General features: G+C 44.4%; 1 protein-coding gene across 1 annotated transcript in view; it reads right to left on the bottom strand.

Moving 5' to 3' along the window:
* The window catches only part of LOC112253280 (neurocan core protein), a 182,652-nt gene that overhangs the window by 95,597 nt on the left and 62,933 nt on the right, over positions 1–24,122 (bottom strand). Inside the window, exon 8 of the mRNA XM_042323689.1 lies at positions 6,700–6,816. Within this exon, the coding sequence (XP_042179623.1) occupies positions 6,700–6,816 (117 nt within the window). The remainder of the gene's footprint in view (positions 1–6,699; positions 6,817–24,122) is intronic.

Below are 24,122 nucleotides of genomic sequence, written 5' to 3' on the forward strand. Positions count from 1 at the left end.
TGATAATGACCATGAAGAATCACTGATAAAGACTCAATCACACAGAGCAGGAGAAGCAAATGGAAGTTCTAGTGTACAAATGGAGTTCTAGTATTCAAATGGAGTTCTAGTGTACAAATGGAAGTTCTAGTGTACAAATGGAGTTCTAGTGTACAAATGGAGTTCTAGTATTCAAATGGAGTTCTAGTGTACAAATGGAAGTTCTAGTGTACAAATGGAGTTCTAGTATTCAAATGGAGTTCTAGTGTACAAATGGAGTTCTAGTGTACAAATGGAAGTTCTAGTGTACAAATGGAAGTTCTAGTGTACAAATGGAAGTTCTAGTGTACAAATGGAAGTTCTAGTGTACAAATGGAGTTCTAGTATTCAAATGGAGTTCTAGTGTACAAATGGAGTTCTAGTGTACAAATGGAAGTTCTAGTGTACAAATGGAAGTTCTAGTGTACAAATGGAAGTTCTAGTGTACAAATGGAGGTTCTAGTGTACAAATGGAGTTCTAGTGTACAAATGGAGTTCTAGTGTACAAATGGAGTTCTAGTGTACAAATGGAAGTTCTAGTGTACAAATGGAGTTCTAGTGTACAAATGGAGTTCTAGTGTACAAATGGAAGTTCTAGTGTACAAATGGAAGTTCTAGTGTACAAATGGAAGTTCTAGTGTACAAATGGAGTTCTAGTGTACAAATGGAAGTTCTAGTGTACAAATGGAGTTCTAGTATTCAAATGGAGTTCTAGTGTACAAATGGAGTTCTAGTGTACAAATGGAAGTTCTAGTGTACAAATGGAAGTTCTAGTGTACAAATGGAAGTTCTAGTGTACAAATGGAGTTCTAGTATTCAAATGGAGTTCTAGTGTACAAATGGAGTTCTAGTGTACAAATGGAAGTTCTAGTGTACAAATGGAAGTTCTAGTGTACAAATGGAAGTTCTAGTGTACAAATGGAGGTTCTAGTGTACAAATGGAGTTCTAGTGTACAAATGGAGTTCTAGTGTACAAATGGAGTTCTAGTGTACAAATGGAAGTTCTAGTGTACAAATGGAAGTTCTAGTGTACAAATGGAGTTCTAGTGTACAAATGGAGTTCTAGTGTACAAATGGAAGTTCTAGTGTACAAATGGAAGTTCTAGTGTACAAATGGAAGTTCTAGTGTACAAATGGAGTTCTAGTGTACAAATGGAAGTTCTAGTGTACAAATGGAGTTCTAGTATTCAAATGGAGTTCTAGTGTACAAATGGAGTTCTAGTGTACAAATGGAAGTTCTAGTGTACAAATGGAAGTTCTAGTGTACAAATGGAAGTTCTAGTGTACAAATGGAAGTTCTAGTGTACAAATGGAGTTCTAGTATTCAAATGGAGTTCTAGTGTACAAATGGAGTTCTAGTGTACAAATGGAAGTTCTAGTGTACAAATGGAAGTTCTAGTGTACAAATGGAAGTTCTAGTGTACAAATGGAGTTCTAGTGTACAAATGGAGTTCTAGTGTACAAATGGAGTTCTAGTGTACAAATGGAGTTCTAGTGTACAAATGGAAGTTCTAGTGTACAAATGGAAGTTCTAGTGTACAAATGGAGTTCTAGTGTACAAATGGAGTTCTAGTGTACAAATGGAAGTTCTAGTGTACAAATGGAAGTTCTAGTGTACAAATGGAAGTTCTAGTGTACAAATGGAGTTCTAGTGTACAAATGGAAGTTCTAGTGTACAAATGGAGTTCTAGTGTACAAATGGAGTTCTAGTGTACAAATGGAAGTTCTAGTGTACAAATGGAAGTTCTAGTGTACAAATGGAGTTCTAGTGTACAAATGGAAGTTCTAGTGTACAAATGGAAGTTCTAGTGTACAAATGGAGTTCTAGTGTACAAATGGAAGTTCTAGTGTACAAATGGAGTTCTAGTGTACAAATGGAGTTCTAGTGTACAAATGGAAGTTCTAGTGTACAAATGGAAGTTCTAGTGTACAAATGGAGTTCTAGTGTACAAATGGAAGTTCTAGTGTACAAATGGAGTTCTAGTGTACAAATTGAGTTCTAGTGTACAAATGGAGTTCTAGTGTACAAATGGAAGTTCTAGTGTACAAATGGAGTTCTAGTATTCAAATGGAGTTCTAGTGTACAAATGGAGTTCTAGTGTACAAATGGAAGTTCTAGTGTACAAATGGAAGTTCTAGTGTACAAATGGAAGTTCTAGTGTACAAATGGAGGTTCTAGTGTACAAATGGAGTTCTAGTGTACAAATGGAGTTCTAGTGTACAAATGGAAGTTCTAGTGTACAAATGGAAGTTCTAGTGTACAAATGGAGTTCTAGTGTACAAATGGAGTTCTAGTGTACAACTGGAAGTTCTAGTGTACAAATGGAGTTCTAGTGTACAAATGGAGTTCTAGTGTACAAATGGAAGTTCTAGTGTACAAATGGAGTTCTAGTGTACAAATGGAAGTTCTAGTGTACAAATGGAAGTTCTAGTGTACAAATGGAGTTCTAGTGTACAAATGGAGTTCTAGTGTACAAATGGAGTTCTAGTGTACAAATGGAGTTCTAGTGTACAAATGGAAGTTCTAGTGTACAAATGGAGTTCTAGTGTACAGGCGGTTTGGAAAATAATCCTGCAGCAACAGGAAATGTGAAATATTATGTGGATTATAACTAGGCAAATAAAGTCTGACATTATAAACTTTAGAATCCTTTTTAATCCTCGAACACAGGAACATTCCCAGCAACAGAAGAGTGATAAAATTAAGATCTGACATCTGTAGAGAAAAGGTAACGTTAGAACAAGAAGTGTGTGTAGAAGCATTTCGCTACACCCACAATAACATCTGCTAAACACGTGTATGTGACCAATAACATTTGATTTGAAGAGAGAAAGCCAAACAGCAAAGAAAGATAAAGACAAAAAGAAGACAATCCTCTCATCCTCAACTGGAGAGAACGTGATGTTGAGTTATTACAAATGTGGTCAAGGGTTTGCAGTAATATGCAATTAACCTGATTGCCTTTGGCTGTAATTAATATGTCAGAGACCACAGACAGACAGACAGACATCCTATCTGCTGCAGACACAAGCTGCAGGAAACGAGCAGCAGCCAAAGCCAATTACCATCCACAGTCCTGCAGGAGGTTTTCAAACTGAGCACAAAACAAGACAACAACCATACACAGAATGAACCGACAACATGAAATGCATATTGGAAAAATGTTATTCTACATTTTAAAATCTCCAAATGAATCCCTTTTGTTTTTATTGCCAGAAACAATGAGGAATATCTGTTTTATATGATTAATATTGACATACACAATATGGTCTATGTCACAACAGATTCTAAGAGATCCCAAACTAGCATAACAAATCATATGTTATTCATCGTTTAACATGCATTTATCAGGACTTATTGACGAGGCTGTAGTGTTGATTAATCACTGATGCCTTTAGCCGATATTAGTTAAGGATGATCCCCAAATCGAAGGCTGCCGCCCTCAGACAGTCATGGTGTGTGTGTGTGTGTGTGTGTGTGTGTGTGTGTGTCAGTAGATGGCTGATTGATAATCAATACCTCCCCTCTTAACCTCTGACCCCTCGTCTGTGACTCCTCTACATAAGCAGTGACCTGGGAAAAGCAATCCCTCCCCATTGACTTTGCATTTCTCCTCTCCCATACACAACTGTGTCACACAGCTCCAACCTTTAATCTCCTCGAGTCCTCACTGAGCTCCTATTCCATCAGTGCAGACATCTGTCCATCTTCTACAGTCACAGCTCTCACTGCAGTACAGAACACCACGGCACGGTGCAACTAAGACTCGCTCCTTCACACACATACACACGCTACTGTATCACTGTTCCCAACCATTATTACCCTACACCCTTGACTGAGCCCATGTTCTCTTCACAGTCACACACACCTCAGTGTGACACAGCACTGTGAGTGTGCAGCAGGGTACAGCCTAGCTCAGTGCTGACTGGCTCAGTCTCTTATCACACAACCCAGTGGAGAGATGAGCTGCCTGGCAGCCTGCCAGTGAGAGAGTCACAAACATTCAGCATCTTACTGTCACAGACTGCTGGCTCTGCCTGGTCTTACAAATCACACTCACAGCAACCCCAGTCAAATAAAATAAAATAAAATCAAATCAAATTTTATTTGTCACATACACATGGTTAGCAGATGTTAATGCGAGTGTAGCGAAATGCTTGTGCTTCTAGTTCCGACAATGCAGTAATAACCAACAAGTAATCTAACTAACAATTCCAAAACTACTGTCTTATACACAGTGTAAGGGGATAAAGAATATGTACATAAGGATATATGAATGAGTGATGGTACAGAGCAGCATAGGCAAGATACAGTAGCTGATATCGAGTACAGTATATACATATGAGATGAGTATGTAAACAAAGTGGCATAGTTAAAGTGGCTAGTGATACATGTATTACATAAGGATGCAGTCAATGATATAGAGTATAGTATATACGTATGCATATGAGATGAATAATGTAGGGTAAGTAACATTATATAAGGTAGCATTGTTTATATATTTACATCATTTCCCATCAATTCCCATTATTAAAGTGGCTGGAGTTGAGTCAGTGTCATTGTCAGTGTGTTGGCAGCAGCCACTCAATGTTAGTGGTGGCTGTTTAACAGTCTGATGGCCTTGAGATAGAAGCTGTTTTTCAGTCTCTCGGTCCCAGCTTTGATGCACCTGTACTGACCTCGCCTTCTGGATGATAGCGGGGTGAACAGGCAGTGGCTCGGGTGGGTGATGTCCTTGATGATCTTTATGGCCTTCCTGTAACATCGGGTGGTGTAGGTGTCCTGGAGGGCAGGTAGTTTGCCCCCGGTGATGCGTTGTGCAGACCTCATTACCCTCTGGAGAGCCTTACGGTTGAGGGCGGAGCAGTTGCCGTACCAGGCGGTGATACAGCCCGCCAGGATGCTCTCGATTGTGCATCTGTAGAAGTTTGTGAGTGCTTTTGGTGACAAGCCGAATTTCTTCAGCCTCCTGAGGTTGAAGAGGCGCTGCTGCGCCTTCTTCACAATGCTGTCTGTGTGAGTGGACCAATTCAGTTTGTCTGTGATGTGTATGCCGAGGAACTTAAAACTTGCTACCCTCTCCACTACTGTTCCATCGATGTGGATAGGGGGGGTGTTCTCTCTGCTGTTTCCTGAAGTCCACAATCATCTCCTTAGTTTTATTGACGTTGAGTGTGAGGTTATTTTCCTGACACCACACTCCGAGGGCCCTCACCTCCTCCCTGTAGGCCGTCTCGTCGTTGTTGGTAATCAAGCCTACCACTGTTGTGTCGTCCGCAAACTTGATGATTGAGTTGGAGGCGTGCGTGGCCACGCAGTCGTGGGTGAACAGGGAGTACAGGAGAGGGCTCAGAACACACCCTTGTGGGGCCCCAGTGTTGAGGATCAGCGGGGAGGAGATGTTGTTGCCTACCCTCACCACCCGGGAGCGGCCCGTCAGGAAGTCCAGTACCCAGTTGCACAGGGCGGGGTCGAGACCCAGGGTCTCGAGCTTGATGACGAGCTTGGAGGGTACTATGGTGTTGAATGCCGAGCTGTAGTCGATGAACAGCATTCTCACATAGGTATTCCTCTTGTCCAGATGGGTTAGGGCAGTGTGCAGTGTGGTTGAGATTGCATCGTCTGTGGACCTATTTGGGTGGTAAGCAAATTGGAGAGGGTCTAGGGTGTCAGGTAGGGTGGAGGTGATATGGTCCTTGACTAGTCTCTCAAAGCACTTCATGATGACGGATGTGAGTGCTACGGGGCGGTAGTCGTTTAGCTCAGTTACCTTAGCTTTCTTGGGAACAGGAACAATGGTGGCCCTCTTGAAGCATGTGGGAACAGCAGACTGGTATAGGGATTGATTGAATATGCCCGTAAACACACCGGCCAGCTGGTCACACACATTCACTGTTAGAGTCTCACCTCTGAGCACGGAAAACAGACACCCACTGCACATGCACACGCACACACACACACAAGCGCAACTCAGAAAACACCATACAGACAAAGTACACACACCTCTGAAAACACCACACACCCTCCCCATTCACACTCTCTTTCACAGACTGCCGCCTCATCCTCACCTCTGCAGGCAGGGAACAGCAAGAACCAGGAACCTGGGCACAGCAGGACCATGCAGCTAAACTTCCTCATGCAATAACTGACTGTGCCAAAGGGTCATGAAATGTACTGTAGCAAAGTCTGACTCCATTCAAACGCATTGAGAACAACTTGTACCACATCTGTACCACCTATACTGGACATGTACTGTACCATTCATGTGAGGCATTTTACTGTGTGCTGATTATGTTAATCAGTTACATTTAAACAGCACCCTCAGTGGGGCGGGTTGAACCGGATGCTTCCGGTTTTCAGGGGATATTGAAGGAGTGCCTGTGAAACAACTTCAGCTTTTTGACTATAACACTCCATCTCAACTCCTCCTCCACATTTACTGGATTGGTTGAACAGCGCAGAAGAGAACCTCCCCCTACAGTTTTTTTTCTCTCGTCAGGACCAGAAATAAAGCCCGCTCAGGTGCTTCTTGTACGCTTGCAACGTAAGGTTAGTTAAACAGTAACACTGAAATGAGTTGAAATGGATGTGAGAACAAAGGGATGAGACAGAGACAGTCCTTCTGAAGGTCTTAACCTCTGCCCTTTCTTTTGTGAACTTTAACCCCTGACCCCACTCACCGATCTCACAGCTCTCTCCGGAGTAGCCCTGGGGGCAGTAGCAGCTGTAACTGTCGCCCTCCTGCAGACAGCTGCCTCCATGCAGACAGGGGCTGGTCTGACATGGGTTGTCCTCAGCTGCAGAATGGAGACATGGCAGGCGGGTTAACCAAGGGACTCACATACTCACACACACACACACACACACACACACACACACACACACACACACACACACACACACACACACACACACACACAGACACACACAGGCATGCACACACACACACACACACACACACACACATGCGTGCACACACACGCACACACACACATACAGTTGAAGTCGGAAGTTTACATTAACTTAGGTTGGAATCATTAAAACTAATTTTTCAACCACTCTATGGTTTTGGCAAGTCGGTTAGGACATCTACTTTGTGCATGACACACGTCATTTTTCCAACAATTGTTTACAGACAGATTATTTCACTTATAATTCACTGTATCATAATTCCAGTGGGTCAGAAGTTTACATACACTGAGTTGACTGTGCCTTTAAACAGCTTGGACAATTCCAGAAAATGATGTCATGGCTTTAGAAGCTTCTGATAGGCTAATTTACATAATTTGAGTCAATTGGAGGAGTACCTGTGGATATATATCAAGGCCTACCTTCGAACTCAGTGCCTCTTTGCTTGGCATCATGGGAAAATCAAAAGAAATCAACCAAGACCTCAGAAGATACATTGTAGACCTCCACAAGTCTGGTTCATCCTTGGGAGCAATTTCCAAACACCTGAAGGTACCACGTGAATTTGTACAAACAATAGTATGCAAGTATAAACACCATGGGACCACGCAGCTGTCATACCACTCAGGAAGGAGACGCGTTCTGTCTCCTAGAGATGAACGTGCTTTGGTTCGAAAAGTACAAATCAATCCCAGAACTTGTTGTGTGGCTTGCATTGCTGCAGGAGGGACTGGTGCACTTCACAAAATAGATGGCATCATGAGGATGGAAAATTATGTGGATATATTGAAGCAACATCCAAGACATCAGTCAGGAAGCTTGGTGGCAAATGGGTCTTCCAAATGACAATGACCCCAAACATTCTTCCAAAGTTGTGGCAAAATGGCTTACGGAAAACAAAGTCAACGTATTGGAGTGGCCATCACAAAGCCCTGACCTCAATCCTATAGAAATGTGTGGGCAGAACTGAAAAAGCGTGTGCGAGCAAGGAGGCCTACAAACCTGACTCAGTTACCCTGACTCTGTCAGGAGGAATGGGCCAAAATTCACCCAACTTATTGTGTGAAGCTTGTGGAAAGTTACCCAAAGCGTTTTACCAAATTCTAATTGAGTGTATGTAAACTTCTGACCCACTGGGAATGTGATGAAAGAAATAAAAGCTGAAATAAATCATTCTCTCTACTATTATTCTGACATTTCACATTCTTAAAATAAAGTGGTGATCCTAACTGAACTAAAACAGGGACTTTTTACTAGAATTAAATGTCAGGAGTTGTGAAAAACTGAGTTTAAATGTATTTGGCTAAGGTGTATGTAAACTTCCGACTTCAACTGTATATATACTTGTGAGGACTTTTTGAGGCCCAACAAATGATTCCCATTCAAAATCCTATTTTCCCTAACCCGTAACCCTAAATCTAAACCTAACCCTAAAACTAACCCTAACCTTAACCCCTAAACCTAATCTCAACTCCTAACCCTGACCCTAAACCTAACCCCTGAGCCTAAAATGTGACCCGATTCAGGAAAATATTTTTCATCAAAATGTGTTTGTTTGGCAGAAATGCCTTCTTGAACTTGTGAACTTTCATATGCCTTAATAACGACCTTGCATGCCATCTGTACATACAAATAAAATTGTTAAATTATGAGCCTTGTTGGTTAAGCCACAGAAAAAGGTAACAACCTTCCCACTAGCCATGAATGGCTGAGATAATGCGTGGGCTGGACATGCCGAGAGAGGAGTTTGGGTTGGCCAGCCATATAGAAGGCTTCTGTCTATTTGAGCTCGTCAGCCTGTGTTGGTAATCCTGGTGAACACGGCTTTAAAAACAATATATTGTGTAGTGGAGCTACATAAGTGTTGCTCTCCACTTTCTGGAGGATCAAGTTTTTAAATCAGTGGTGTTAGAGCCGATTTGGACATATTTGTATAAAAGACTGAACATACGGAGCTCCATCTATATTTGTGAAAATATATTAAATATTAATGTACATGATGAAATGTTAGGTACGTACCTTTATGATTTATATTTACCCGATTGAGATATATTCATTTGTTAGTGTAACTCAGTTTACCCCCCCCCCCTCTTGCCTATTCATTGTATTGTGATAAGTGTGTTAGGATAAAGGCAGGAAGTTGGGCCTTCGGGGGAGGGAGTCCTTGCTAGATCCAGGAGTGGTATAGTTTTTTTGACCATACAGACATACCATACATAAGTATTCTATGCTTTAAGTTGATTGGAGAATCACTTATTTGTTAGATATAAGAAGAATAAACATTTTTGTTGCACCATATCCCTGGATGTCATGGAATGTTCGGCCGTTTGGAAACCTTGAGTGTGGACTGTATGCGTACCAAACAACCCCGCTTCAGGCTTGGGCAGTGGCTATGGTAAAGAGGAAAGGAAACCACTACAAGTGGAATTAGAGTATGATAGCTAAAGAGATGGAGAAAACACCTGTCTCTGGATTACATCTTCAAACTAAGGGAAACTGTGGTATGGAATTCCTGACAGGGAGACACATCCATCATGCATGATGATGAATACAGGTAAGATAGTCTAGCATTAGCTAGCTACATTTTCAGATATTACACATTTCTAATTTTGACAGAAAGTGGTCTCATTTCAAGCTAAAGTGTACTGTCAGCTAGCTAGCTAACGTTAGCTGACTGGCTCCCTAGCTGACGTTAGTATTCATTTCTCAGAGCTGTTTGCTTTTATAGTGCTTTTCTAATGTTAGCTAGCAGGTTGGTTAGCTCCCAGCACTGTGGCATTGTAGGCACTTTGTTCATTGTTGTTTAACTAGCTAATGTTAGCTGGCTGGCTTGTTAGCTAACATTACGTGATGTGTGTACAACACCCTTTGGATATGGACGGTGTCAATAAACGTCTCCAAAGAAGCGTAATGAAATTGTTGCCAGCAGAGCTGGTTAGGCTGTTTTCAGGTTATCCAGAGGTAAACAAATCATTGACCAGACTGTCAAGTGTGCGCTCCAAGAGCGTAACGAGATGGGTGGGGCTAATGCTTAAGAGGGTGTGAACGATGCTGAATGTTTGTAGACAAAGAAGTGCTCTTCACTAGATACCAAAACATTCAAAGGCGATTTTCTCAAAAGTGAGTTTAGAAGTTTATCAACTTTCAAAGCAGAATTACTTTCCCATTGTTCCTCAAATGCAGTGTATAATATACAATGTCGTAGGTATGCTCTACTTTTATCCAATGTAAAAAACACCATTTCAAATTTTGCTAGATAAGACCGAATCTAGGTGGTGAGTCACAAATAGGCTTTTTACAAGTGAGGACTTAGTTAGCTGGTTTACTATTCTTGAGAACCTTTGGTGCTCATGAGTATAGTCAAATGTGCACGTACGCACGCACGCACGCACGCACACACACACACACACACACACACACACACACACACACACACACACACACACACACACACACACACACACACACACACACACACACACACACACACACACACGTTAACCAGCACATAACCAATGGATCCGGTTTGGATTTGTTCACCAAACACACTGCCACGCTCACCATCCCAAGCAGGGCTAAACAAGCCACTGTCAGAGGTGTGTTTCTCTTCAATTAAGTTGGTATAAGAAGGAAGTACAATACCTAATCCTTCTCCAACTAAAAGAAAACCATTCCATGCCTCTGTGGCTTTCTCTGATATAACCTTTAGCTAATGAAAAGCTTTACATTGAGAAACAATAGTGAAGATATATAGACAATCTATCTGACAGGTCCTCATAGAGTACTTCACTCTCAGTCACACCCTCCTCTCTGTTCAAGAGAACGAGAGCGACAGGAGACCACGAGAGAGAAAGACAGAGAGAACGAGAGAGAAAAAGAGAGAGAAAAAAAGAGAGAGATAAAGAGAGAGAGAGAGAGAGAGAGATAAAGAGAGACAGAGTGAAAGAGAGAGAGAGAGAGAGGAGCAGAGCAGAAGTCACAATCAGATGAGCTCCTGCATTTTTCAGCATTTTCTTTAAAAAAGATAGATTAGGAGTTAGATAAACTTTGATTTTTTGTCAGGAACACATACTGGATTCTACCCTCGACAACATAACCCCCACTTCAAATCAAAACTTAAAACCTACAACCTGATTTTGGACGGAATTACGGAATCACCTGGAAGGTTCACAACTACCAAGATTTATTTCTCTATACAGCAAATTCTCTGGAAAACAACAGAAACCTGAAAACACCATCCAACCTGGAACTGAGTGAGTAATGCTTAGTCTGAAACTATATATTCTTTTTTCAAAAGCCAAGAAGAAATATACACAACGTTACTTTATAAGGACTGAATTCTAACATACTGAATTCTAACATAATTCTGCCAAGCTTGATACAGCTTCAAATAGCACTGACGTGTCAAGTGAGAGGTGTCAAAGCCCATTAGCCCAACAATGGCAGGAGAGTCACACAGTCTACCCCAACCAAATGGAGAGGCCTTAGAAGCTCCCTCCCGCTGTTCAGAGGCAATTAAAATACAGTACCCTTTGCAAGTAAAGAATGAAAAGGCAAGAAAAGATTACAAAATGAAGCTCCTTATGGAAAATCAAGAGACACTTTTTGCTGACTATTACAAAAATGGGAACATCAGCAACCTTATCTTCCACACAAACCATCCCCTGCCATGGCACAGTGCTATATTAGCACACTACCCCTCTGTCACTAGAGGGGGGATTAACGAGGGGTGGAAACTCAGAATACTTGACAACGAGGACTCTGAGTTAAGTAATATAAATATCTATAAATCCGGAACAGTAATGGTACAGAGTAACCACAAACAGTTTCAGCTGGACTTTCACCTAATCAAAGAATTAGCCCAGCAGGAGAAGCTCTCCCTTGATAAAGATACCCCCACCCCGAGAGGATCAGACCAGACCTCTTCATTATGTAACCCCACAGATGAGCAACCCCCAGCGGAGGGTCAACCTCCCAGCACAGATTACCACTCCCTCATTGAAATGAAGGACAAATTCACCCAGCTGGAGATAAGGCAGGTGGAGCTGGAACAGCAGGTGATTACACTTCAGTCAGCACAGACCCAGACAACAGTCCAGCACAACAACAGCCCCTTAACCAGACCCGGAGAGCTGGAGGTGGACAGAGACATATCTGCACTTTGGACAGTGGTGAGACAAATACAACAGGAGAAAGAGGAGCAGAACAGAGCACTAGAGGAGAGTATCAGACTGCTGGTGGAGGAGAAGTTGAGGGGGACGGCGTGTGACAGAGAACAACCCACTAGAGAGGTGGCCACCCCCACAGAGAAGCCAGCAGAACAGCCCACCTCAGCACCCAACAAAAGTCTCGACACCACAGCAGAACAGTCCACACCAGACCCTGACCATAGAGTCGACACCACAGCAGAACAGTCCACACCAGACCCTGACCATAGAGTCGACATCACAGCACAACAGACAAATGAAGAACCCCAAGCCCAGAGGCTCTCACCCCCTCTGAGCACCCCCCTGTCAGCCACCCTGATAGCCCTTCTGTCAACCCCCCCACACCCACTGAGGACAAACACAAGACACAGATTGTACTACTTATGGACTCAAATGGGAAATATATAGAAGAAAAAAAAACTTTTTCCCAAACACAGTGTGTCTAAACTCTGGTGTCCAAACACCCAGCGCGCCCTAGACCTTCTGTCTGAGGCCAAACTAGGCTCACCCAGCCACATAATAATACACACAGGCACAAACGACCTGAGAGCACAGCAGGAAAGAGTGGCCACAGCACTGAAGGGAGTGATTGAAAAGGCTTCTTCTACTTTCCCCAACGCACAAGTGGTTATCTCCACCCTGCTACCACGAAAAGACTTCCACCCCGCCACAATACAGCGGGTAAATGCAAGTATTTCCCGTGACTGTGCCTCAAAACCAAACGTTTTCCTGGCCCACCACTCCACCCTGGACTTGAACAGCCTCTATGACCAGGTCCACCTCTACAAGGCAGCAGTGCCCACCTTTGCCCGAACTCTAAAGGACATCGCTCTCAAACGTATCCCCAACACTTCACACAGGAGCAACAGATCAATAGACACCCCACCCAGACCACCCAGACCAGCGAGACACCCTCCCAGATCTGCAGGACCCCCCCTGGACCCACACCAAGAGGAATTACATCCAGACCACAGTACACCCAGACACATCCACACCCCAACCAATCAACACCCCCCCACGTCAACCATGCCCACACTCCATTTAGGCCCCCTCAGATCAGACCTATGCCACTCCTGCCCACCCCATGCACCCCACCTCCGCAAAGAGGGCCTCAACATGGAAGCCACACATACGCCCAGGTAGTGAGCGGGCAAACAGTCCCAACCCCCACTCTCACACTCGCCCAAGCCAATGGCATGTACCAGATGCTCAGCAGGCTCTGCTCACACTTACTGGCCTGAGGCCAAACCACGACCAACAACATTGGACACTCTATGGAACAAAAAGCCTTCACTATATTATCCTGGAATATCCAAGGCCTGAGGTCATCTGCCTTTGGCCTAAAGAGCAGAATCCCGGACTTCACCAAAGAAATCGGTAATACAGACATTGTCATCCTGCAAGAAACCTGGTATAGAGGAGATGGACCCACTGGTTGCCCTCTAGGTTACAGAGAGCTGGTAGTCCCATCCACCAAACTACCAGGTGTGAAACAGGGAAGGGACTCAGGGGGTAAGCTAATTTGGTATAGAGCAGACCTATCTCACTCCATTAAATTAATCAAAACAGGAACATTCTACATTTCACTAGAAATTCAAAAAGAAATGATCCTAACAGAGAAAAATGTCCTCCTGTGTGCTACCTATATCCCCCCACTAGAATCCCCATATTTTAATGAAGACAGCTTCTCCATCCTGGAGGGGGAAATCAATCATTTCCAGGCCCAGGGACATGTACTAGTCTGTGGCGACCTAAATGCCAGAACCGGACAAGAACCTGACACCCTCAGCACACAGGGGGACAAACACCTGCCTGGAGGTGACAGCATTCCTCCCACATATGCCCCCTAGGCACAACTATGACAACATAACCAACAAAAATGGGTCACAACTCCTGCAGCTCTGTCGCACGCTGGGTATGTACATAGTCAACGGTAGGCTTCGAGGGGACTCCTATGGTAGGTACACCTATAGCTCATCTCTTGGCAGTAGTACTGTAGACTACTTTATCACTGACCTCAACCCAGAGTCTCTCAGAGCGTTCACAGTCAGCCCACTGACACCCCTATCAGACCACAGCAAAATCACAGTCTACTTAAACAGAGCAATACTCAATCATGAGGCATCAAAGCCAAAGGAACTGAGTAACATTAAGAAATGCTATAGATGGAAGGAATGCAGTTTGGAAACCTACCAAAAAGAAATTAGGCAACAACAAATTCAATCCCTTTTAGACAATTTCCTGGGTAAAACATTCCACTGTAATAGTGAAGGTGTAAACTTGGCAGTAGAAAATCTTAACAGTATATTTGACCTCTCAGCTTCCCTATCAAATCTAAAAATCTCAAATAGAAAACCGAAGAAAATTAACAATAATGACAAATGGTTTGATGAAGAATGCAAAAATCTAAGAAAGAAATTGAGAAACCTGTCCAACCAAAAACATAGAGACCCGGAAAACCTGAGTCTACGCCTTCACTATGGTGAATCACTAAAACAATACAGAAATACACTACGGAAAAAGAAGGAACAGCATGTCAGAAATCAGCTCAATGCAATTGAAGAATCCATAGACTCTAACCACTTCTGGTAAAATTGGAAAACACTAAACAAACAACAACACGAAGAATTATCTATCCAAAATGGAGATGTATGGGTAAACCACTTCTCCAATCTGTTTGGCTCTATAACAAAGAATAAAGAGCAAAAACATATACATGATCAAATACAGATCTTAGAATCAACTATTAAAGACTACCAGAACCCACTGGATTCTCCAATTACATTGAAAGAGTTACAGGACAAAATAAAAACCCTCCAACCCAAAAAGGCCTGTGGTGTTGATGGTATCCTCAATGAAATGATCAAATATACAGACAACAAATTCCAATTGGCTATACTAAAACTCTTTAACATCATACTTAGCTCTGGCATCTTCCCCAATATTTGGAACCAAGGACTGATCACCCCAATCCACAAAAGTGGAGACAGACAGAAGAAAATCCAGAAAAGAGCTGTTAAATTCTACAACCACCTAAAAGGAAGCGATTCACAAACCTTCCATAACAAAGCCATCACCTACAGAGAGATGAACCTGGAGAAGAGTCCCCTAAGCAAGCTGGTCCTGGGGCTCTGTTCACAAACACAAACACACACTACAGAGCCCCAGGACAGCAGCACAATTAGACCCAACCAAATCATGAGAAAACAAAAAGATAACTACTTAACACATTGGAAAGAATTAACAAAAAAACAGAGCAAACTAGAATGCTATTTGGCCCTACACAGAGAGTACACAGCGGCAGAATACCTGACCACTGTGACTGACCCAAAATTAAGGAAAGCTTTGACTATGTACAGACTCAGTGAGCATAGCCTTGCTATTGAGAAAGGCCGCCGTAGGCAGACATGGCTCTCAAGAGAAGACAGGCTATGTGCTCACTGCCCACAAAATGAGGTGGAAACTGAGCTGCACTTCCTAACCTCCTGCCCAATGTATGACCATATTAGAGAGACATATTTCCCTCAGATTACACAGATCCACAAAGAATTCGAAAACAAATCCAATTTTGAAAAACTCCCATATCTATTGGGTGAAATTCCACAGTGTGCCATCACAGCAGCAAGATTTGTGACCTGTTGCCACGAGAAAAGGGCAACCAGTGAAGAACAAACACCATTGTAAATACAACCCATATTTATGCTTATTTATTTTATCTTGTGTCCTTTAACCATTTGTACATTGTTAAAACACTGTAAATATATATATAATATGACATTTGTAATGTCTTTACTGTTTTGAAACTTCTGTATGTGTAATGTTTACTGTTAATTTTTGTTGTTTTTCACTTTATATATTCACTTTGTATGTTGTCTACCTCACTTGCTTTGGCAATGTTAACACATGTTTCCCATGCCAATAAAGCCCTTGAATTGAATTGAATTGAATTGAGATAAAGAGAGACAGAGTGAAAGAGAGAGAGAGAGAGAGAGAGAGAAAGAGAGGAGAGAGAGAGAGAGAGAAAGAGAGAGAGAGAGAGAGAAAGAGAGAGAGAGAGAGACAGAGAGACAGAGAGACAGACAGAAGAAAACCCGGCAGTGTGTCTGACTTTCTACAAGGTGACAGATTGGCTGCTGCTCTGTCTGTCTGCCCACTGTTTATCATGACGGATGCTCGACAGGGGGGAGGACAATGTGTGGCGCCTGCCCCGCCTGCCTGCCCGCCCACGTCCCTCTGATGAGCCGGGTCCTCATAAATTACCTGATCATTATCCAGTCAGGCACACTCGTGGCCGCCTCTTTTTATGGTACATTACTGAGTCGTTGCAAGGTAATAAACACGTTTTATTTCGCAAGGCTATAACTCCAAGCGCTGTTCTTCAAGGGAAATGTTTTGGAGATAAATGGTGAGATAGAGGAGATTAAGTCGTAATTATAAGGACGGTGCTGGGGTTTGACAAGGACGGTTTCACAGCTGTAGGTGTTAAAGCTTGTTTCGTGGCTGTGTGGAGAGCTTGCTAGATTAAGTGTGGTTTTATTAGCCAATCCAGATAGGTTTCCAGGCGAAGACACAATCTGACAGTGCATCTAATGCACTGCTTCTGTTCTCCAGCACTTTAATACCCAGGCTAACTCATCTCTTCTCCAGCGTTATAATACCCAGGCTAACTCATTTGTTCTCCGGCATTATAATAGCCAGGCTAACTCATCTGTTCTCCAGCGTTATAATACCCAGGCTAACTCATCTGTTCTACAGCGTTATAATACCCAGGCTAACTCATCTGTTCTACAGCGTTATAATACCCAGGCTAACTCATCTGTTCTCCAGCGTTATAATACCCAGGCTAACTCATCTGTTCTACAGCGTTATAATACCCAGGCTAACTCATCTGTTCTACAGCGTTATAATACCCAGGCTAACTCATCTGTTCTCCAGCGTTATAATACCTGTTACGGCTTTCTTCCGTCGAAGGAGAGTCGGACCAAAATGCAGCGTGGTTAAATCGAGACATCTTTAATGACGATAAATACGAACAATACAAAAACAACAAATGGAAATGTGAAAACCTAATACAGCCTGTCTGGTGAACACTAACACAGAGACAGGAACAATCACCCACAAAACCCATAGTGAAACCCAGGCTACCTAAATATGGTTCCCAATCAGAGACAACGAGAATCACCTGACTCTGATTGAGAACCGCCTCAGGCAGCCATAGACTATGCTAGACACCCCTACTCAGCCACAATCCCAATGCCTACTAAAACCCCAATACAAAAACACAACACAAAATAAACCCATGTCACACCCTGGCCTGACCAAATAAATATATAAACACAAAATACTAAGACCAGGGCGTGACAGAACCCCCCAAGGTGCGGACTCCCGGCCGCACACTAAAACCCATAGGGGAGGGTCCGGGTGGGCGTCTGTCCACGGTGGCGGCTCCGGCTCGGGATGTGGACCCCACTCCAACCAAGTCTTAGTCCCCCTGTAACGTGTCCTTTGATTGGCGACCCTCGCCGCCGACCTTGGCCTAATAACCCTCACCAAGGACCCCACTGGACTGAGGGGCAGCTCGGGACTGAGGTGGAAGCTCGGGACTGAGGGGAAGCTCGGGACTGAGGGGAAGCTCGGGACTGAGGGGTAGCTCGGGACTGAGGGGTAGCTCAGCATTGGGGGGAAGCTCAGCACTGAGGGGAAGCCCAGTACTGAGAGGAAGCCCAGTACTGAGAGGAAGCCCAGTACTGAGAGGAAGCTCAGGCAGGTAGTTGGATCCGGCAGATCCTGGCTGACTGGAAGATCTGGAAGAGTCTGGCAGATCTGGAAGAGTCTGGTTGACTGGCAGGTCTGGAAGAGTCTGGCTGACTGGCAGATCTGGAAGAGTCTGGCTGACTGGCAGATCTGGAAGAGTCTGGCTGACTGGCGGATCCTGGCAGACTGACGGATCTGTCTGCTCCATGTAGACTGGCAGCTCTGGCTGCTCCATGCAGACTGACAGCTCTGGCTGCTCCATGCAGACTGGCAGCCCTGGCTGCTCCATGCAGACTGACAGCTCTGGCTGCTCCATGCAGACTGACAGCTCTGGCTGCTCCATGCAGACTGACAGCTCTGGCTGCTCCATGCAGACTGACAGCTCTGGCTGCTCCATGCAGGCTGGCAGCTCAGGCTGCTCCATGCAGGCTGGCAGCTCTGGCTGCGCTGAACAGGCAGGAGACTCCAGCAGCGCTGTAGAGGAGGAAGGCTCTGGCAGCGCTGAACATGCGGGAGACTCCGGCAGCGCAGGAGAGGAGGAAGGCTCTGGCTGCGCTAAACAGGCGGGAGACTCCAGCAGCGCTGTAGAGGAGGAAGGCTCTGGCTGCGCTGAACAGGCGGGAGACTCCGGCAGCGCTGGAGAGGAGGAAGGCTCTGATAGCGCTAAACAGGCGGGAGACTCTGACAGCGCTGGAGAGGAGAAAGGCTCTGACAGCGCTAAACAGGCGAGGCGCACTGAAGGCCTGGTGCGTGGTGCTGGAACTGGTGGTACTGGACCGAGGACACGCACAGGAAGCCTGGTGCGGGGAGCTGCTACCGGAGGAATGGTGTGTGAAGTTGGCACAGGATGGACCGGACCGTGAAGGTGTACTGGAGAGCCTGAGAGCAGGGCTGGCACAGGACGTGCAAGGCTAGGTAGGTACACAGGAGGCCTAGTGCGTGAGGCTGGCACAATTTTCACCAGCCGACTAACACGCACCTCAGGACGAGTATGGAGCGCTGACCCAGGTGCCATCAAATCCCGACTCGCTCCGTCGGACGAATATCGTACCTAAAGCACCAAACTAGCAACTCCCTCATTACTCTCTCCTCCAATTTCCCCATTAACTCCTTCACAGTCTCTGCTTCGCTCACCTCTAACACCGGCTCTGGTTCTGGTCTCCTCCTTGGCTCCTCACTATAAACAGGGAGAGTTGGCTCAGGTCTGACTCCTGACTCTGCCACTCTCTCCCTGAGCCCCCCCCCCAATACATTTTTGGGGCTGACTCTCGGTCTTCCGTCCGCGCCGCCATGCCTGCTTCGCCAACTCCATTCTCCGATAACCTGCTTCGCACTGCTCCAACGAATCCCAGGCGGGCTCCGGCACTTTCTCTGGGTCGACAGCCCACCTGTCTATTTCCTCCCAAGTAGTGTAGTCCCGATATTGTTGCTCCTGCTGCCGCTGTTGCTTCTTCTCATACCAGCGCCTCTCAGCTCTCGCCGCCTCCAGTTCTTCTTTGGAGTGGCGATATTCTCCAGGCTGATCCCAGGGTCCTTCTCCGAACAATTCATCCTCCCATGTCCATTCCTCTCTTTGTTGCTTCTGCTGTCGCTGCCTGTCACCACGCTGCTTGGTCCAGTTGTGGTGGGTGATTCTGTTACGGCTTTCTTCCATCGAAGGAGAGTCGGACCAAAATGCAGCGTGGTTAAATCGAGACATCTTTAATGACGATAAATACGAACAATACAAAAACAACAAACGGAAATGTGAAAACCTAATACAGCCTGTCTGGTGAACACTAACACAGAGACAGGAACAATCACCCACAAAATCCACAGTGAAACCCAGGCTACCTAAATATGGTTCCCAATCAGAGACAACGAGAATCACCTGACTCTGATTGAGAACCGCCTCAGGCAGCCATAGACTATGCTAGACACCCCTACTCAGCCACAATCCCAATGCCTACTAAAACCCCAATACAAAAACACAACACAAAATAAACCCATGTCACACCCTGGCCTGACCAAATAAATAGAAAACACAAAATACTAAGACCCGAGCATGACAATACCCAGGCTAAGTCATCTGTTCTCCAGCGTTATAATAACCAGGCTAACTCATCTGTTCTCCGGCATTATAATACCCAGGTTAACTCATCTGTTCTCCAGTGTTATAATACCCAGGCTAACTCATCTGCTCTCCAGCGTTATAATACCCAGGCTAACTCATCTGTTCTCCAGTGTTATAATACCCAGGCTACCTCATCTGTTCTCCGGCATTATAATACCCAGGCTAACTCATCTGTTCTCCAGCGAGTATAATACCCAGGCTAACTCATCTGTTCTCCAGACTTATAATACCCAGGCTAAGTCATCTGTTCTCCAGCGTTATAAAACCCAGGCTAAGTCATCTGTTCTCCAGCATGACAATACCCAGGCTAAGTCATCTGTTCTCCAGCGTTATAATAACCAGGCTAACTCATCTGTTCTCCGGCATTATAATACCCAGGCTACCTCATCTGTTCTCCAGCGTTATAATACCCAGGCTAACTCATCTGTTCTCCAGCGTTATAATACCCAGGCTACCTCATCTGTTCTCCGGCATTATAATACCCAGGCTAACTCATCTGTTCTCCAGCGTTATAATACCCAGGCTAACTCATCTGTTCTCCAGCATTATAATACCCAGGCTAACTCATCTGTTCTCCAGCGTTATAATACCCAGGCTAAGTCATCTCTTCTCCAGCGTTATAATACCCAGGCTACCTCATCTGTTCTCCAGAGTTATAATACCCAGGCTAACTCATCTGTTCTCCAGAGTTATAATACCCAGGCTACCTCATCTGTTCTCCAGAGTTATAATACCCAGGCTACCTCATCTGTTCTCCAGCGTTATAATACCCAGGCTAACTCATCTGTTCTCCAGCGTTATAATACCCAGGCTACCTCATCTGTTCTCCAGCGTTATAATACCCAGGCTACCTCATCTGTTCTCCAGAGTTATAATACCCAGGCTAACTCATCTGTTCTCCAGAGTTATAATACCCAGGCTAACTCATCTGTTCTCCAGCGTTAGAATACCCAGGCTACCTCATCTGTTCTCCAGCGTTATAATACCCAGGCTAAGTCATCCGTTCTCCAGAGTTATAATACCCAGATACCCAGGCTAAGTCATCTGTTCTCCAGCGTTATAATACCCAGGCTAAGTCATTTGTTCTCCAGCGTTATAATACCCAGGCTAAGTCATCTCTTCTCCAGCGTTATAATACCCAGGCTAACTCATCTGTTCTCCAGCGTTATAATACCCAGGTTAACGCATCTGTTCTCCAGCGTTATAATACCCAGGCTATCTCATCTGTTCTCCAGCGTTATAATACCCAGGCTAACTCATCTGTTCTCCAGCGTTATAATACCCAGGCTAAGTCATCTCTTCTCCAGCGTTATAATACCCAGGCTACCTCATCTGTTCTCCGGCATTATAATACCCAGGTTAACTCATCTGTTCTCCAGCGAGTATAATACCCAGGCTAACTCATCTGCTCTCCAGCATTATAATACCCAGGCTAAGTCATCTGTTCTCCAGCGTTATAAAACCCAGGCTAAGTCATCTGTTCTCCAGCATTATAATAACCAGGCTAAGTCATCTGTTCTCCAGCGTTATAATACCCAGGCTAAGTCATCTGTTTTCCAGCGTTATAATACCCAGGCTAACTCATCTGTTCACAGTTTGTGTATGTCTGTGTGTGTGTGCTGTGTGTGTACAGTTGAAGTCAGAAGTCTACATCCACCTTAGCCAAATACATTTAAACTCAGTTTTTCACAATTCCTGACATTTAATCCCAGTAAAAATTCCCTGTCTCAGGTCAGTTAGGATCGACACTTTCTTTTAAGAATGTGAAATGTCAGAATAATAGTAGAGAGAATGATTTATTTCAGCTTTTATTTCTTTCATCACATTCCCAGTGGGTCAGAAGTTTACATACACTCAATTAGTATTTGTAGCCTTTAAATTGTTTAACTTGGGTAAAACATTCAGGGTAGCCTTCCATATGCTTCCCATAATAAGTTGGGTGAATTTTGGCCCATTCCTCCTGACAGAGTTGGTGTAAGCCAACTCTGTAGGCCTCCTTGCTGATACCACGCTGCGCTGGTACCACGCTGCGCTTTGGTCCTCTCCTTGCTGTAGGCCTCCTTGCTCCTGACTGATGTCTTGAGGTGTTTCTTCAATATATCCATATCTATTTTGTGAAGTGCACCAGTCCCTCCTGCAGCAAAGAACCCCCACAACATGATTGTCACGTCTTTTTATGTCTCTATTTTGGTTTGGTCAGGGCGTGAGTTGGGGTGGGCATTCTATGTTGTGGGTTCTATGTTTTCTTTTCTGTGTGTTTGGCCGGGTGTGGTTCTCAATCAGAGGCAGCTGTCTATCGTTGTCTATGATTGAGATCCATACTTAGGTAGCCTTTTCCCACCTGTGTGGTGTGGGTAGTTCATTTCTGTTTTGTACCTGATGGAGCTGTTACGGTTGTTCATTTGTTGTATAGTGTTCAGCTTTACCATTAAAATGACGAACAGGTACCACGCTGCGCTTTGGTCCTCACCTTCTTCCACCAAGAGCCGTTACAATGATTCTGCCACCCCCGTGCTTCACGGTTGAGATGGTGTTCTTCTTCTTGCAAGCCTCCCCTTTTTCCTCCAAACAGAACGATGGTCATTATGGCCAAACAGTTGTATTTTTGTTTCATCAGAGCAGAGGACATTTCTCCAAAAAGTATGATCTTTGTCCCCATGTGCAGCTGCAAACCGTAGTCTGGCTTTTTTATGGCGGTTTTGGAGCAGTGGCTTCTTCCTTGCTGAGCGGCTTTTCAGGTTATGTCAATATAGGACTCGTTTTACTGTGGATTTAGATACTTTTGTACCTGTTTCCTCCAGCATCTTCACAAGGTCCTTTGCTGTTGTTCTGGGATTGATTTGACCTTCTTGCACCAAAGCACCTTCATCTCTAGGAGACAGAACGTGTCTCCTTCCTGAGCGGTATGACAGCTGTGTGGTCCCATGGTGTTTATACTTGCGTACTATTGTTTGTACAGATGAATGTGGTACCTTCAGGCATTTGGAAATTGCTCCCAAGGATGAACCAGACTTGTGGAGGTCTACCATTTATTTTCTGAGGCCTTGGCCGATTTATTTAGATTTTACCATGATGTCAAGCAAAGAGGCACTGAGTTTGAAGGTAGGCCTTGAAATACATTCACAGGTACCCCTCCAATTGACTCTAATTATGTCAATTAGCCTATCAGAAGCTTCTAAAGCCATGACATAATATTCTGGTATTTTCCAAGCTGTTTAAAGGCACAGTCAACTCAGTGTATGTAATCTGACCCACTGGAATTGTGATACAGTGAATTATGAGTGAAATAATCTGTCTGTTTACAATTGTTGGAAAAATGACATGCACAAAGTAGATGTCTGAACAGAGTTGCCAAAACTATAGTTTCTTAACAAGAAATGTGTGGAGTGGTTGAAAAATGAGTTTTAATGACTCTAACCTAAGTGTATGTAAACTTCCGACTTCAACTGATGTGAGAGAGTCTTAATGTGTGTGTGTGAGAGTCAGTGTATGTGTGTGTATGTGAGAGAGTCGTAGTGTGTGCGCGTGTGTGTGTGTGTGTGTGTGTGTGTGTGTGTGTGTGTGAGAGAGAGTCATAATGTGTGTGTATGTGAGAGTTGTAATGTGTGTGTGTGTGTGTGAGAGTGCCTGTATTTCTGTGTATGCTTGTGTGAGTGTGAGTCTCCAGGCTCCAGGCTGGTGAGATATAGAGGTGTGTGTGAGTCTAACTCGCTCCAGGCTGGTGAGATATAGAGGTGTGTGTGTGTGTAACATTTCCTGAGAAGCTGAGGGATAGCCCTCTACCCACTCCTGTGCTGCAGCCACTGATACACTATTCTGAGGTGATAACAATGTGAGTGCTGGCTTTGAAAATGAATCAAAGGGTTTGGAGAGAAGGAGACAAGCCATTACAGTGTGGGGTTTAATTTCTTAAATCAACAGCTAAAAGAATACAGTACGTGATCGGCAAGCATACACGGCTCATCTGAGAAGCTAATCAAATAAATATGATGTAACCGACTGGAGAAAAGAACACACACTCACGAACACACACAGACCACACACTCACAATAAATGATCGCTTTCACACACACATTATCATAGTCACATCATACCTGGCCCCCCATAACTGTCCCCCACA

Source organism: Oncorhynchus tshawytscha, linkage group LG06, assembly GCF_018296145.1.
Source record: "Oncorhynchus tshawytscha isolate Ot180627B linkage group LG06, Otsh_v2.0, whole genome shotgun sequence".
NCBI lineage: Eukaryota > Metazoa > Chordata > Actinopteri > Salmoniformes > Salmonidae > Oncorhynchus > Oncorhynchus tshawytscha.